General features: G+C 42.2%; 1 protein-coding gene across 4 annotated transcripts in view; it reads right to left on the bottom strand.

Moving 5' to 3' along the window:
- DCLK1 (doublecortin like kinase 1) overlaps nucleotides 1–15,000 on the bottom strand; it is a 342,607-nt gene that overhangs the window by 39,936 nt on the left and 287,671 nt on the right. For all 4 annotated transcript variants that reach the window (XM_032880060.1, XM_032880062.1, XM_032880059.1 and 1 more), the window contains exons 9-11: nucleotides 11,218–11,275; nucleotides 10,613–10,732; nucleotides 6,694–6,840 (exon numbers count right to left, since the gene is read on the bottom strand). In XM_032880060.1, coding sequence (XP_032735951.1) covers nucleotides 6,694–6,840; nucleotides 10,613–10,732; nucleotides 11,218–11,275 — 325 coding nt within the window. The remainder of the gene's footprint in view (nucleotides 1–6,693; nucleotides 6,841–10,612; nucleotides 10,733–11,217; nucleotides 11,276–15,000) is intronic.

Consider the following 15,000-nt stretch of genomic DNA (forward strand, 5'->3'; position numbering starts at 1 on the left):
AAGCAAAACAACATTAATGCAGAAAATTATTTTACAAAATGCATGTTAGGGTCCACATACTTTAAAATGAAATCTCCTGAGAAAAAAAAAAATTCCTAAAAAAACAAACCCACTTTGTACCCAGGTGTAAAATCTTTGTGAAATCAAAGGTTAAATGAAGTAAGAAGAGTCAACATTGTATAGCCCAAGTCAGGAGTAACAATATCAGAGGGAAAAATAAAATAGCTTTCAAAATATTACTCTAGAGAGATCTGGGAAGATGGAGGATGAGCGGGAACTCCAGGAAACCTGATTCTCATCCTCACTTTAAAATAGTCATGAAACTATCTAAAGAGGAGGTCTACGCAGCTGCAATGAGACCCACGCAAACAGGCACGTTCCGGAATCTGGGAGCCATTGCACATACTAGCCTTTGGCGAAAACTATGGGAACTCAATGTCATTGCCATTTTTAAAACTTATATTTTTGTCACACAAGTAATATCCAACATGTCACTGTAGAAAAATTAGAAAAGACATAATTATAGAGGGAAAGGAATTAAGCCCACCCATATTCTTGACACCTAGAAATAACCATCGCTAACATTTTGGGGTATGAACTTCTAGCCCTTTCTTTACCTCTCTCTCCTGCTTTTCTTTTTCCACAGGACAATATATCATGAGTGAAGACGTGTATCTGCATCACGATTTTCAGTGGCTACTGGATATTCTACTGTATGGATGCAGAGTCATAATAATCCCGACTACGGCTGCTATTTACTGAGCACACGGGATATATCAGGCTTCCTGTTGAGGAGTTCATGCTCATTATCCTAGTGGATCTTCACAACAACCTATTAAATCACCTTACTGATATTCTGTAGATGAGAAAATGGAGTCTCAGAGATGTTGCACTGTTGTCCAATGTTGCACAGCTACTAAGTGGCAGAGCCAGAACTTAAGCTTATGTAAGTCCAAGTCCAAGATTTTAACCAGTATGTCCTCCTCCCCACTCATCATGCCATTATTTAACTAATTAGTACCCTGACATAAGTTTTCATATATATGTATGTATATTTTTTCATACTAAAAACTACTGAGATGAACATTTTTTTCGTACTAAAAACTACTGAGATGAATATCCCTATATATGTATACAGATTTGATTTTTTCTTTGTAAGTGACATTTCCAGAAGTAGAATTACTTGGCCATAGGATACTCATAGTATTTAAGATTTCCTTATTTATTACCAAAGTACCTTTCAGAAAGTTTCTGCAAAGTTACTCTTGCACCAACACATAGAAGATGACTGGTATCCTAATAACTTTTCCAACACTATATGCTATTATTTTTTAATCTTTGCTAGTCCAATAAGACCATGTCATCTTAAATGAGATGAGTGATATTATTTCAGTCCTTAATGACAAAAGGGATGAATATTGGACAGACATACCCAGGCCAAACAAGATAACACACTACACTTTCCTGATTCTCCCATGTGCAATCACAGGTTTTTGGAAGAGGGTCCCTCAGCAAAGGTGCCAGTAAAGTAACTGGTATATTACTATACTAAATAATGTCTTGGGAAAGTGGTGTTTTTCTTCTATTTCCCCTTAATTTTATCCAAATTCAGAGAGGAGTTTTTTCCCTAAACACCTATAAAAAATAATGATTCAGTTTCTGCTTAGACATTTTCAATGACCACAAGCTATATATATAATAAAGGCCATTTAATTTGCAAACAGGTACAACTGTTTGAAAGTTTTTTCTTAAACATCAACCTCGAATCTCTCATCCACGAATGTCTTCTCTTTAGTTGGAGTTCAATACAGCACAGAAAAGGTTTCCCATTTCCCATCTGGCAGTGTTTCATATATTTGACCAGAGCCTCCATGCTCCATTTTCTCCTTCCCTTCTGCGGGCTAAACTCCAGGCCTCTGACATGACGTGCTCACATTCCTCCGCATAGTGGTAACTGGTGTGAGCAAGGCAGAGGACCCTCTTGATGGCAACACTCTTCCAGGGAAAGGAATCTAGGGGTACTTCTTTAGCAGTTATATCCCACTAAGGCTCACCCTGAACTTATGCTCAGCTAATAGCCTTTGACATGGTCTGGCCAAGTTTTCCATTACTGCTTTTCTACAATGGTCATTAAAACAACTACACCAAAACCACTTAGTCCATTGGGATTTATATGTCTCTCTTGTCAAATTTCATCTTACTGATTTTGGACCATCACAGAGCCAAAGATACTTTTGGTTCTCAAGTCTGTCATTTGCTATAATACATCTTCATTTCACATCACTAGTGCTGATTGGGGTTGGGCCAGTGACAGAATCCTGAGGGTCCTTGGTTCACTTCTTCTAGGTCCCCCAACCATTAATCAACACTCTGCTGGCTCGAGATCATAAGACCATAAGATCATAAGTGGACCGACTATAGATCTACTCAACTGTGCTTCTGCCTATGACTTCTAGATGCAGTCTATCTGTGGCACTTGCCTTGTGTACCAGTGTACTTAGCTACTTCGCCACAAAATGGATTTATTTGGAGATTAATGGCTGAAGGAAATCTGCCATCTCATGGGCTTGGGGCTGGCTTGATCTGGAAACCAAGAGGAGCTGGAGCACATCATCCCTAGGTTATGCACGGTCATCACTTGGAGAGAACACGATATCTTATTGCCACGTACAATCCATTTAGTGAAAATGAGGGTTTTGTGCTAGGCATGCCATTTTGATGGGCAGTCAGGAGCAGGTACAAACACCTGGACAGAAAGTTTCTAAAAGAAAATTTCTGACCAAGACAGGCAGATTCTCTGAGAAACTGTTTTCTCCCAGAGAGTATTGGGGAGTGTAGAAGGAAAAAGTTTTTTGAACATAAACTTTGATATAAAAGAAAATTACTGTTTATTTCTAGAATCTAATAAAAACTAGTGATGCAAGTTATATTTTTGCCAGTAAATACTTTAACTTTCCTAAGGAGGTGGCACCTGCGTATACATTTTAAAAGACCCTCCCAGCTCCTTAGGAGAAAACTCAGGATGCTTCTGATAATTTTTCCTGCCAAGGGTGCAAGCTTGCCATCTAGTGGTGACTGCTGCAAACTGATGGTCCAAAAAAAGGTGGTTGATCTCAGTAGGACGGTTTTGGTGGTTTTGTTTTTTAAAAAACAAAAAGTCTCTTTTAGTTATATACCACCACCACCACCACCACCACACACACACACAGGTCCTGGGTGTAAGCACAGCTGGGGAAACACTTCACTTCCCCCAGTCAGTGGCATTTAGATTAAGGCCCATGTGAACCCTCCGTGTAATGGATGAGTTGAAGAATGGCTTGGACCTTGTCATGATGGGTCTGTCCTCTAGTCTGTGGAGAAGTGTCACTCATTCACTCACTCTTTCATCTCACCCACCCTCTCATCCCACTGGCCACTCATCCGTATGATCATTAAGCTCCAGGCCTGACAAAGCAGAAAGAACCATGTAAGGTCACTGGCATAACTTGTGACCAAAAAAACCACAAAACAAACCAGACAAAAACTTATAAGTGATACAATAATAAAATTATAGCGGGTATTTATATTGGGTCAATTCCCAGTTTTTGCACCAAATGTGGCTGGACATCACTATAAATCATGTTTTCTCATTAAAAGACCTTGACCTGACAAATACTTAGACTTCAATAGATCTATATAGCTCCTTAAGGCCAGCTACAATATTTTTATATAGTTCTATAAGAATTAAAAATAAAAAATTCTGAAGTTCTACATATATGATACTACATAAAATGGAATTTATAGCTGAATTAGACATTTAGAAATAATACTTTGCTAGCTGTAACAAACAACACTTAACTGGCAAAAATCTTATTAGCAATCCAACAACTTAGGCTTTTTTGAGGTGTCTTAATAAAAGAGTAATGCAAAGTGTGTAGTGAGGCTTTTTTATTTATTTGGTAAATTTATTTATTTGGTAGTAAGAAAATGGACTTGAAATCTTTACATGAAATTTGTCATAGCATTTTTTAAAAATAGTCTCCGGCTCTACATTTTGTGAGGAGATGTCAAATCCATGCATGGGTGAACAGTAAAATTTTAAAAGCAATGTCAAAGATGCAAGATGATTTTTACAACATAATTTGTTGTGAAACAGTTTTATTTTTAGGAATAATTTAATTTTTATTACAAATAAAAGGGAATAAAAAGGTGGGAAGCTAATAGTTCCTTGTTATCTCTTTATCTTCATAAAATCCCCCTAAAGGAGACTCAAAGGAGTTAAGAAACTTGTTCAAGGTCATAAGACCAGCCACTGGAAGAGTGAAGCACTTGGTTTTGAACTTTGGTCCATCTGACTATAAATCCTTGGGATGTGAATGTGCTTCCCATGACGATTCTCTCTTATTTCCACATAAAGTTCAACAGAAAGTCTCAAGTTCAATTAGTAATGTCATCCTAATTCTGTTCACGTTCTTCTATTCTTCTACTTATTTTATACTATAATAGATTGATCCCTGCAAAGCTCACCAACTCTTAATACTTCCTGAGAGTAAAAATGACTATACTGGAGAAGCAGAATTACTTTAGTTCATATATACTTTTTAAACCAATATTGTAAATGCCTTTAATAGTGTGCGTGTGTTTCACATTCTCACATTAGAAGAGAAAGGAAAAAAAAAGAGTGAAGTTTTTTTCTTTCTGGATAAGAAAGTAAAATATGTTAGAATGAGCACAATATTTTCAAAGTGTCCAGCACTTTGTAAAAAAAAATTGTAATTTTAGAAAAACTACATTGCTAAGTAATCATGTGTGGGATTTACAGAAACAGACCACGCTCCAGTAAGAAATAAGTGGACGATGTCATGCAAAACCAGACTGTAAAGGGTGGGGGGGGGAACGAAAGTTTAATTTTCAATCACTGAATTTTGGGGGTTTAGAGAAGTTTTGAAACAAAGGCCAATTGTGAGTCTGTTCCCACGAGACAATCCTACATAATTCAGGACACAGGAATAATGAATGCAGACAAGAGAAAATTGCTGCAGGTTACGGAGGCAACTATGCAGAAGAGAATGTTTGGGCTACTGCAGAGATGTGGAATTTGAGGGGCAATTAAGTCAGAGATCCATCGCTTGACCTCGACTGCCTTCATTAGCCAGTAGCTGCAAGTTTACGAACATAATTACAGCGAACTAACGGCTTGCGTATTTATTTCCTGAATGCCTATTTTTCCTACTTGAATGTCAACTCCATGAAGGCATTGGTCTCTCTGTTCCCTGTCACAACCTGGCACAGAGCCAGCCCACAATAAACCTCCCTAATGCACAGCTTCATGTCATCTAGTGGTTAAAATTTGGGGCTCTGAAGTAGAACACAGCTAGGTTGAAATCTTAGTTCTTCCACATATGAGTTATAATGGCTTTACGTAGCCATAGGTCTTTAACTTGTAGGCACTCAGTTTCCTTACCTGTAAAATGGGATGGTAATAGAACCTATCCCATTGTTGTGAGGATTAAATGAGATCATGAGTGTAAAAGCACTCAGGGCAAGCACATGGGTGGGTCGCCATCTTAGCAGACCTCATCAGCCCTTCTTGTGGTGGGGGAGTTGGCTTGCTCATCTGCTTCTAGACCTGAATGCTCATTTGGGTCATGTGGAGGAGCTTGTTTCAAGGAAGATCTGTACCCTGTCACCAGTCACCAGATTCTGATTTGCTAGGGCTGCAGGGAGGCTCAGAAATTTGCATTTTTAACAGGCATCTGGGAATAGTTGAGAAGCAGGGAATCTTTGGACCACCCTTGGAGAAGTACTGCCTTTGAAAGAGAATCCTCAATTCCTGGATTTCTGAAGAGATGGACAAACTAACAGTAATATATAATACATGATTCTCAGGCCTGGGTAATGATAGTAAAAGAAAACTAGCATCTTGGGGCAGGGTGGAGTGGGGGAAGAAAATGAAGAGATTTCATTAAAATTCCAGCCTGGATAGCCAGCAAAATTGATGTGACTCCCATATTCACCAGTGACAGCTCCCCGATGCCCAGTCCCTGTCTCCTCAATTCTTTCCAGTACTGTCCCCTTAACAACTGGACTATGAAAGCATCCCCATTTGTTTGCGTAAAGAACTCTAAGTGTTTCCCCCAGAGACACAGAGTTCATGAAAAGCAAAATAAATAGTCATAAAGGGGGATAGGGGTGTCCCTGATTTTTAAAATCTGTCTTCATCATGATTATTTTTATGTTGAAAGGCAGGTGTCTTTAAAACTCATGACTTATTGTCTTAGCTTTTAGATCATACTGTTGGAAAGTACATTTGGGAGGCTGAGAGCTTCCCCCCCCCCCCCCCCCACCCCCAAGTAAAAACTTTGGACATCAAAGTACTGTAGAGAAATAAACCTACACATAAATGTTCCTCCTGACTATCTTGGTCTAGCCTAGGGTGTTACCCATAGCCCTAGATTTCCCAAGCTCTATTCCCCCAACCCTGTCTCTGGTTCTTATTTGCTAATAATTAGTCAAGTCCTCCTAACAGCACATTAACCCTTATGGATACACTTGAGGTTCATTTCCAGCTACTCCAGTCCAACTGGAAAGTAGCCTTTAAAGTATATTTCTTTTCAAAAAAGAAAGAAAAGAAAATAAGAAAGGAACAATAAAATTCATATTCACTCATGAGTGCTTGGGACTCAAGACGTGTGAGGTTCGAATCGCTCTTACCAGGAGGTTCTCTGGCTTGATGTCCCGGTGCACGATGTTCAGGCTATGCAGGTACTTGATGGCGCTGGCCAGGTTGTACAGCATCCCGCTGGCATCTCGCTCCGTGTATTTGTTGGTTGAAGTAATGGCGTCAAAGAGGTCTCCTCCCTGAGAAGAGAACAGCCGGAGGAGCAGCAATTAGCAGATGGTCCAGGGGGGCCGCCTGGAGAGGCAACTGACACATTCTCAAGGAGACAGAGAAGCGCGCAGCATCTCTGGGCTCCTAGGGCTCTCCCCGCCACTTCCCCCTTGAAGGCCCACAGCCTTCATCTGGTGATTGTCTCCCCGCTGTGATGCCATCGGACATGCAGTCATCTCTTTGGCCCCAGCTGGGGAGGAGAGGTGGAGCCAGGTCTCCAGGGCAGAGGCCTGGTGACCCTGGGGTGCCCTGCTGGCATGTGTGACACGCCTCATACCAACGGTGAGCAAAAGTTCGTAATCCCAAGCCTCCCCAAATGAGAAACAGGTAATCCAGCAGACCACACCCTTAACAAAATGTGCAGCTGCCTTATGAAGTTCGCACGCACACGCACACACACACACACACACACACACACTCAGTTCCCTTCATTCCCTAAATTGCGCTCTCTTGGAGTGGGTGCAGTGTTTTCTTTTCCAATAATGTGCTTCTTTGTAAGGAGCAGGGAAAAGGACCAGAAACTGTCATTCCAAAGATGAGAGAGAAAAGAGAGGAGGGAGGAGGGTGGAGAAATTTCAAAGGAAGTTTTCTAGGACCATTATTCATCTGAACTTTTGTTTCCCTTGTTCCTGGCTAACTTCTTGTTATTTGGAGAAACAGAACAATTTTAGGCTCCAATTTTAGTTCTCTTTATTGGAAACTCTTTCAGAAATTGGGGTACGATTTACTAACAACGTTTGCATCATTCTTGCACACAATGCGCCAAACAGCTGAGCACGGGAGCCAATTGTGTTCGTCTGTTGCCTAATGTGAGGGGTTTCATTTTTGTTTTTTAAATAGCAAGAGCAAAATATAGGCCTTGCGGGTGGCAGTTTCCAGATCTCACTAGCAGGCCTGGCCTCCGTGGCCCCGCACCACCTCCGCTCGGGAGGCGTCTCCCGCGGTCCGCTCGGCCTCCGCAGTCCCCAGCCTGAACACACACACGTGAGTCACGAGGGACGCGTCCTCCGCTGTTTCTCTCAAAGGCAAGGCTGCCAGAGGCGGGTTTCCAGGTTGTTTGCGGGCCTCGCCTGGAGGCGGCATTTTCCCTGGGGTCTCCATGAACAGCACCGCAGCGCAGTGGGGCGGGGGTGCAGCTGTGGGTGGTGACCCCGCCACGACACCGCAGCCGTCCTAGCCGTGGAGGGCGGCTGCAGGCATCCTGGCACCGCACATCTCCCGCATCCCCAACGACGCAGCCAACCGCGTACACAGCCAGTCCGCCCCATCTGCTGCCTAAGCGGTTGGGCTGCGCTCGCCCTCGCTGGTTCTCAGGCGGCCTCTGAACCTACGCTGCTTCCGGTCTCTTTATTCACAGCATCCAGCCAACGCGCTGATGTTGGCCTTTTGCTCCTCCCTTCAGGAAGCGGGCGTTCCTTTCCCGTGGCTTTCCATGTCCCGGTGCCCACCTTCATGCCAACCTGTCTCACTGCGTCTCCTGCCACTAGCTAGACCCGTGACCCTGCTGATCGGTGAGGGCCTGGCCGCAGGGCCGCCTCCCCCACGAAGCCTGCCTTCCTCTGAACACGTATGTAATGTGCATGTGCACACAGCTGCAGGCGGCAATACAGAGACCTGTTCTTATTAATTACGGAATTTCATGCATAATTATTGCTACTTCACTGTTTTCCAGAATACAGGCCTTGTTTATCCTATAGCTGCAGGCACTCCGTGGACACCACTGGACTCTTGAGAAGCATGACCTCTGCTACATTTCTCAGGGGCAAACACTGTGGGAGCCTTTCAAGTCAAGCCCGGGGTTGGCCTTCACTTCTTGGGGTGCTTCCAGAGCTGGCCTCAAAGCAGTTCTGGGTCAGCCAGATTTGAGGGTATGATCTGGTGGTACAATGGAGGAGTCCGGAAGCTGGACATTCTCTGGCCTTGTTAGGCTCTCTTGGTCACCCGGAGGGAATTTGCAAAAGGCTGTTGAGTGAAGCGAGGACCTCCCAGTGATAACTTAGCTATTGTCACCTGGCTACACATATGAGTGACAGACTAGGCTTTCCCACCACAATGTGTTCTGAACTCTTAAGCCTTTGCCTCTTTCATTTCTCAGGTTCAAATCTAAGTTAGTCTTCACTCTTCAAAGATCAGCCAATAAAAGGAGACTAATCAATTTTTAACAGCACACAGAAAGGCAACAGGAATGATGGGAATTTGTTGCTCTCAAAATTAAAGTCACTGTAAAAAATATTATCCTGGGTGCTAGAGAAAGTGTATTTTACAATATTGGTAATTACCAAACTTTATTTGGCCATAAGGCACCAATATGAAAATCTTCTGAATAATTGAAATCAATCTTTCTTTGTTGAAGTAACAGTTTTCCATATTTACCTCCCTTGGTCTCAAAGGTGACAATACCTTTGTGTCACTATAAACAAGTCCCACTCCTCCAAAAGAAACAAATCCTAACACGAAGTAGGAAAAAAGTAAGCTTCATTTGTAAATATGAATAAGCACCTTAAAAAAAAAAAAGGCCAAAAGATCTAAAGTAAAACAACTCTGAATAAAAGCTTAAAGGATCCTCGAATGAACTTTTTTCTATATAGTAACAGATTAGTTTATTACATGCTGATTTTGTCTTAAATCTTTACAGCAGGAAATGCCACATTCCCCAGAGCTGATTCCTGCCACCAGCTGGGGCGTGTGATTCCAAACACGGTTTGGAGCCCGAGGCTCTCACTGACGGGTGCACACAGTTGATGCAGAGGGTGGTGTGACTAATTTACGACATTTTACAACTAAAGTAGAAATTAGTTACACCTTCAGTTAGATTAACATAATAGAAAAAAGGCTTGAGAAAAATAGCACGTCATGAATCCTACATATTAAATTTTTAGTTACTGAAATTTTTAGTTACTGAAAATTTAGTTACTGAAAATTTTAAATATAAAAAGAGAAGGAATAGGTGAGTCACCTTTCACGTCGATACAGCCATTATCAATATATCTATATTCTATGATCTAATAAAATACAGATATAATTTTATGTGACAGGACAAGGTTGTAACATCTACTGAAAGGCAGCTGAGTATTTTCTAGTGCTATTTTTCTGACATTGGTGAGTAAAAGTTTAAAGCTTTTTTTTTTTTTTTTAAATAAGAATGATACCTTTGGATGTAGTTCACAAAAAAGGGCACAATTTCTATAGCAATGATTAAAAACAATGATCATATTGGTACCTAGTACCTTCTGTTGTATTAGAAAGTACATTAGTGGGGGCGCCTGGGTGGCTCAGTCAAGTAAAGCGTCCAACTCTCTATTTTGGCCCAGGTCATGATCTCAGGGCTATGAGATCGGGCCCCACACTGGGTGCTGTGCTCAGCAGGAAGTCTGCTTCTTTTCCTCTCCCCCTCTCTCTGCCCCTCTCCACCTTCCTTAAAAAAAAAGTACATGGTATAAGTCATCCCTCTTATCTTATCTTCACCATAACACTCCTGGTAGGTACTATTATTCATCTCATTTTACATTTGAGGAAACTAAGGTACAGAGAGGTATACCCAAGGTCAGAAAGCTATAATGGTCTAGGCTGGGACTTGAATGCTTGCAGTCTCATTCTAGTGTTCATACTCTTAATCGTTAGGCCAATACACAGAAAGGAGAGACTAAACTTTGGTGGAAGGAAACAAAGGAAACAGCTCCCTCTATCAGATAGGAAAGCACGGTGCCTTGTGTGGGTTTATTCTTTTTCCAAGATACACACCTTTACTAACTCCATGACAAGATACAGTTCCGTTGGCACATCCATCTCTTCAATCAGAAGAACAATATTGGGATGTTTCACTCTTCTTAAAATAGACACCTCATTCTGGATCATGTGCTCCTGTTTAAGCGAAAAGTTACCTTAATTAATACACACATCACAACACATGAGGAGCTAACTCCAAGAGTGCAGCTGTGTTTTCTGAGGATCAAAGGAGCTATGTTTGGGTAGAATACAATGAGTATGTCTGAGATTCTGATACTCAGCCTAGAATTACCAAAAGTGGTCCTCAGAGGATGCTTACGACCTATCAGTAGAACTAAAACTGCATATAGAAGGATGGAATGAAACTCAGATCACAAAAGTAAATTAAGAAAGTAAAACAAGCAAACCAACAATAAGGAACAGAAATAACATGCAATCATTCCTCCTAACTTTTATTCCAAGAATATTTATAAAGTTATATTCCATTAAATATATAACATTGTATTCCATCAAAATGCAAGTCCTAGGATAAATTTATGTTTATTTGGGAACTGAGCTCTGTGTTTCTACCTCCCACCCCCGCAACACTGTATTTCCACAACAATAAGCCTTATACATACTTTGCCTCGACATTTGCTTTTCTTGATGATTTTCAGAGCATACTCCCTAGCCGTTGACCTGCAACGAGAAAGTTATTTGTGAAAAACAAACTTAATTTCAAATCTGTTGAGTCATTTTGTTAAGGACTAATTTCTTACCTCCTAGACCTTGTATCAAACTGGTATATTTTGTATAAGACTCTTTCCTTTTTTCAGAGAAATATGTAAACCTTAAAGGGCTGACCAAGTGTAAGGACAACACCTATGCTGGCATAGAAACATCCCGAGCTGGGTTTTTTTGTTGTTGTTGTTGTTTTTAAGATTTCATTTATTTATTTCATAGAGAGAGACACAGAGAGAGAAAGCAAGCATGAGCAGGGGAAAGGGCAGAGGGAGACACAGGCTCCCTGCTGAACTGGGAGCCCAATGCAAGGACTCTATCCCAGAACCCTGGGATCATGACCTGAGCTGAAGGCAGATGCTTAACCGACTGAGCCACCCAGGTGTCCCATCCTGAGCTGTTTAATGTTACCATACTTGTAATAAAACCACCACTACTGGGGAGCCTGGGTTGCTCAGTCAGTCAAGCGTCCGACCCTTGATTTTGGCTCAGATCATGATCTCGGGGTCCTGGGATGAAGCCTCGTGTCAGGCGTCATGCTCAGTGGGGAGTCTGCCTCAGGATCCCTCTCTCCCCCTCTCCCTCTGCTCATCCAACCTGCATGCTTTCTCTCTCTCTCTCAAATAAATAAATAAGTCTTAAAAACAAAATAAAACAGGACTCTTTTGAGTTTTTGAGGACTCTGTTCATATACAGCCCAGCCAACACTGCCCTTCCTCTGTGATGGGGTGTGGGAGGGAGTGTTAGTCATACAGCTACCTTTAAATAGCTTCCTAACTTGTGTTAACATTTCCAAGATCCTGCAGTGCCAAAAAGGACAGCTCTATTGTCAAAGGATGTGTACTTAATAATCCTAAGAAACAACTATTTTACAAGCCTTTCCACTTCGTTTCTGGTGGGAAACCAAAACAGCTTAGCTTTTTACCTGTTGACAAAAGCCAACTTCAGAGATCCAAATGAATACAGTGGGAGTGGGGTTGATTACGAACGGAAGTTTAAAACAGGGTTTTAAAATCTTCAGTATGAAGAATCAAAGGGGAGACTTCCTAGTTACGTGTTTAGAGTAAGAGTGATTTGCCCATACATTAAGAGGGCAGGTATTAGCAGTGTGTCCTGAGGGCATTTTGGACACCATTCACATCATTTGCTAAAACTTCTCCCACTAGACTCCCAGGCCCCTGTGTGGATGGATGGGAGAGGGAAGTCAGGCACACGCAAGGGGATCCTTCCCATCAGAGAAGGAATACAGGGTCCTTTTAAGTGTCTCTTCTGAAGAGGCTTCTCAAGAGTTTGTTTGCAAATCTGAAAACCCTTAATCAAGAGGAAAACTAAACGCTGAAGAATTTCTGGATTCTGCTTTTCACACATCACTAAAAAAAAAAAAAAACAACAAAATAAAACAAAACTGAGATTCAAATCCATGATCCCTTTCCCATCTGGTTTAGAACGTTTCAGGTGATGACAAGAATACTAGACTATTGGAATGACTACTGTGATCAAAGCCAGCGATCCCAGGCAGGACCAAGGAGCTGGGGTGGAGGTGGCACTTCTATTCCGGGCCCCAACGAAGGGGACAGATGATGGGACGGTGTTGATGAGAAGAGAAGGGGCTTTCTTAGTTTTGTCATTCCCCATGTTGCCATTTGATCCTCTTGTTTCCCTGGAATAAGTAACATCACAGGACTCAAAGCAAAGGGCTGGCGTGGGACTGGGAAGGCCAAGTCCCCCTGTGAGCCAGATGGGCAAGGAGCAGAATTCCGAAGGAGCAAGTGGGTACCTTGGCTCCCAGGACACCAGGCAAACTAGGTCACGTCCTGAGCCTCGGGCTGAAGGGAAAATGCAAGCAAGCTGGGCAGCAGCGGCCTCAGGATTTACTAGGAAAAGGGACTTTATGGGTTCCGAACCCAGAACCTTAAATAATAGGATCCACCACTCAGTTAAACTGATCCATATTTTAATCAGACAGTGAGTCCTGTAGAGGACCACCAAAATTAATACTGTAAATTTTCTTTCTTGATTCCTTGAGGACAGACTATAAAGTCATAATATAAGCCTTCATTATTGGAAGTATATGTTTATAGGAAAGCAGCCGAGTCTGGAAAGTAAGCCTGAAAACAGGTGTTGGTACTAAATGTATTCCATAAGAATGAAAGTTTAATATCTTGCTTTAAGTTGGTAAATGAAAACACTTGGCATGAAATAAAACGTTAAAGTATTTGCCTTCCTGCGTGCCCTAACTCTAAGGACCACTGTACCTGTGTAATATTCAGCAAGTGGTTACGAGCACGGTTCTTTGGTGGCTACAGAGGCGAGAAAAACTCGGGCATTTTAGACACAGGTCAGCAAAACCTGGTCCTTTTTCCCACCGAGTCTACAGCTTATTGTGGTGCGAATACTAGACACTGGGATTTTTGGTCAAACTACAGGCCATTTGCTTGTTTGTTCCTGAAATGACCTTGCATGAAATCACAGAGCCTTGAATGGCGTGGCAAAGGCAGCAGCAGCGGGACAAACTTTGCTTGCTTCTTTCCCTCCTATATGGGAATTCAATTTGTAAGGTCCCCTTTCTATTACCTTTGAACCAAGGTTAGAGCCTGAACTATTAAGACAGAAATTTCCAAATTTTACCAATTTGAACTAAATCCAATTTTTAATGTTTGTGCTGGGAAAACAAAACAAAACAACAACAATGGCTTGGAGAAAGCTCTCCTGTTTAAACTTAGTGATTCTCAGCCCAGGGCCAATATGCTGACCACCCTTCTCCCTTACCCTGGGAAGGCAGGTAGCAGAATGCTTATTGATTGGGGTTCTGGGACTAGTGTGCTTTTTACTATTGCTGTTATGAGGGGTTTGCTAGGTTTTCAAGGTACTAAAAAAATTATGTGGAAGAGGAAAAACAGCTTCCCAGGCATTCCCATCATAGCATTTGATGAATTTCATGGCAATGCTTCCATTATGGGGTAGGTTCTCAAGCAGAGGGACTGGGGTCTTGGCCCTCTCTGTAGCCCCGTATGAGTCCAGGGTAGGCCTGAACTAGCAGGGGCTCCAAGCATGTTGGCTGAGTGGTGGAGATGCCAGAGGATGATGGCAATTAGGAGCCCCCAACAAAGGGGAGTTAGTAAACACCAGCCTTTGTTTGCTACAGAGTCATTCATAATAAAGCCCATCTCAGCCTCTTCCTAAGGAGGTCATTGTGGAGAGCAGAGAATTGAGGGCTCCCAGACTGTCTCCTCGGACATCTCTGGAGTAGAGTTTGATTTTGAATTTGAATTTGAGCACAAGCCCGGCACCAGGGCATCCTCAGGAAGGAAAGAAGGAAGAACACCGCCAGCTAGCTGAGACCCAGCTCAGCTCCATACTGACTCAGCCTCCAAATCGCACTTCAGAAGGTAATGCCTTCAAATTACAGGTACAAGGTTTTGGAGGGTTTTGAGAATTCTGGAGACTTTCTATGTAGATGCAACCCGGTTTTGTGGCCCTGAAGTCTCAGCTCATTTGGATCTTTGGATGGGTTTGAGCCCACCTACACTCACTGCTTAAGCAAATGGTTTCCTTGAGCAGATCCTCAGTTTTATAGGGGAGGGAGGGAAAGGGGAATCAAGAGCAGGTAGAACTTTAATACAATTCTGCTGCATACTTTGCTAAAAGATGCAATGATGAAAAGCAGTGCAGGTGGAGAGGGG

Source organism: Lontra canadensis, unplaced genomic scaffold (genome assembly GCF_010015895.1).
Source record: "Lontra canadensis isolate GAN:19392208 unplaced genomic scaffold, GSC_riverotter_1.0 scaffold67, whole genome shotgun sequence".
Taxonomy (NCBI): Eukaryota; Metazoa; Chordata; class Mammalia; order Carnivora; family Mustelidae; genus Lontra; species Lontra canadensis.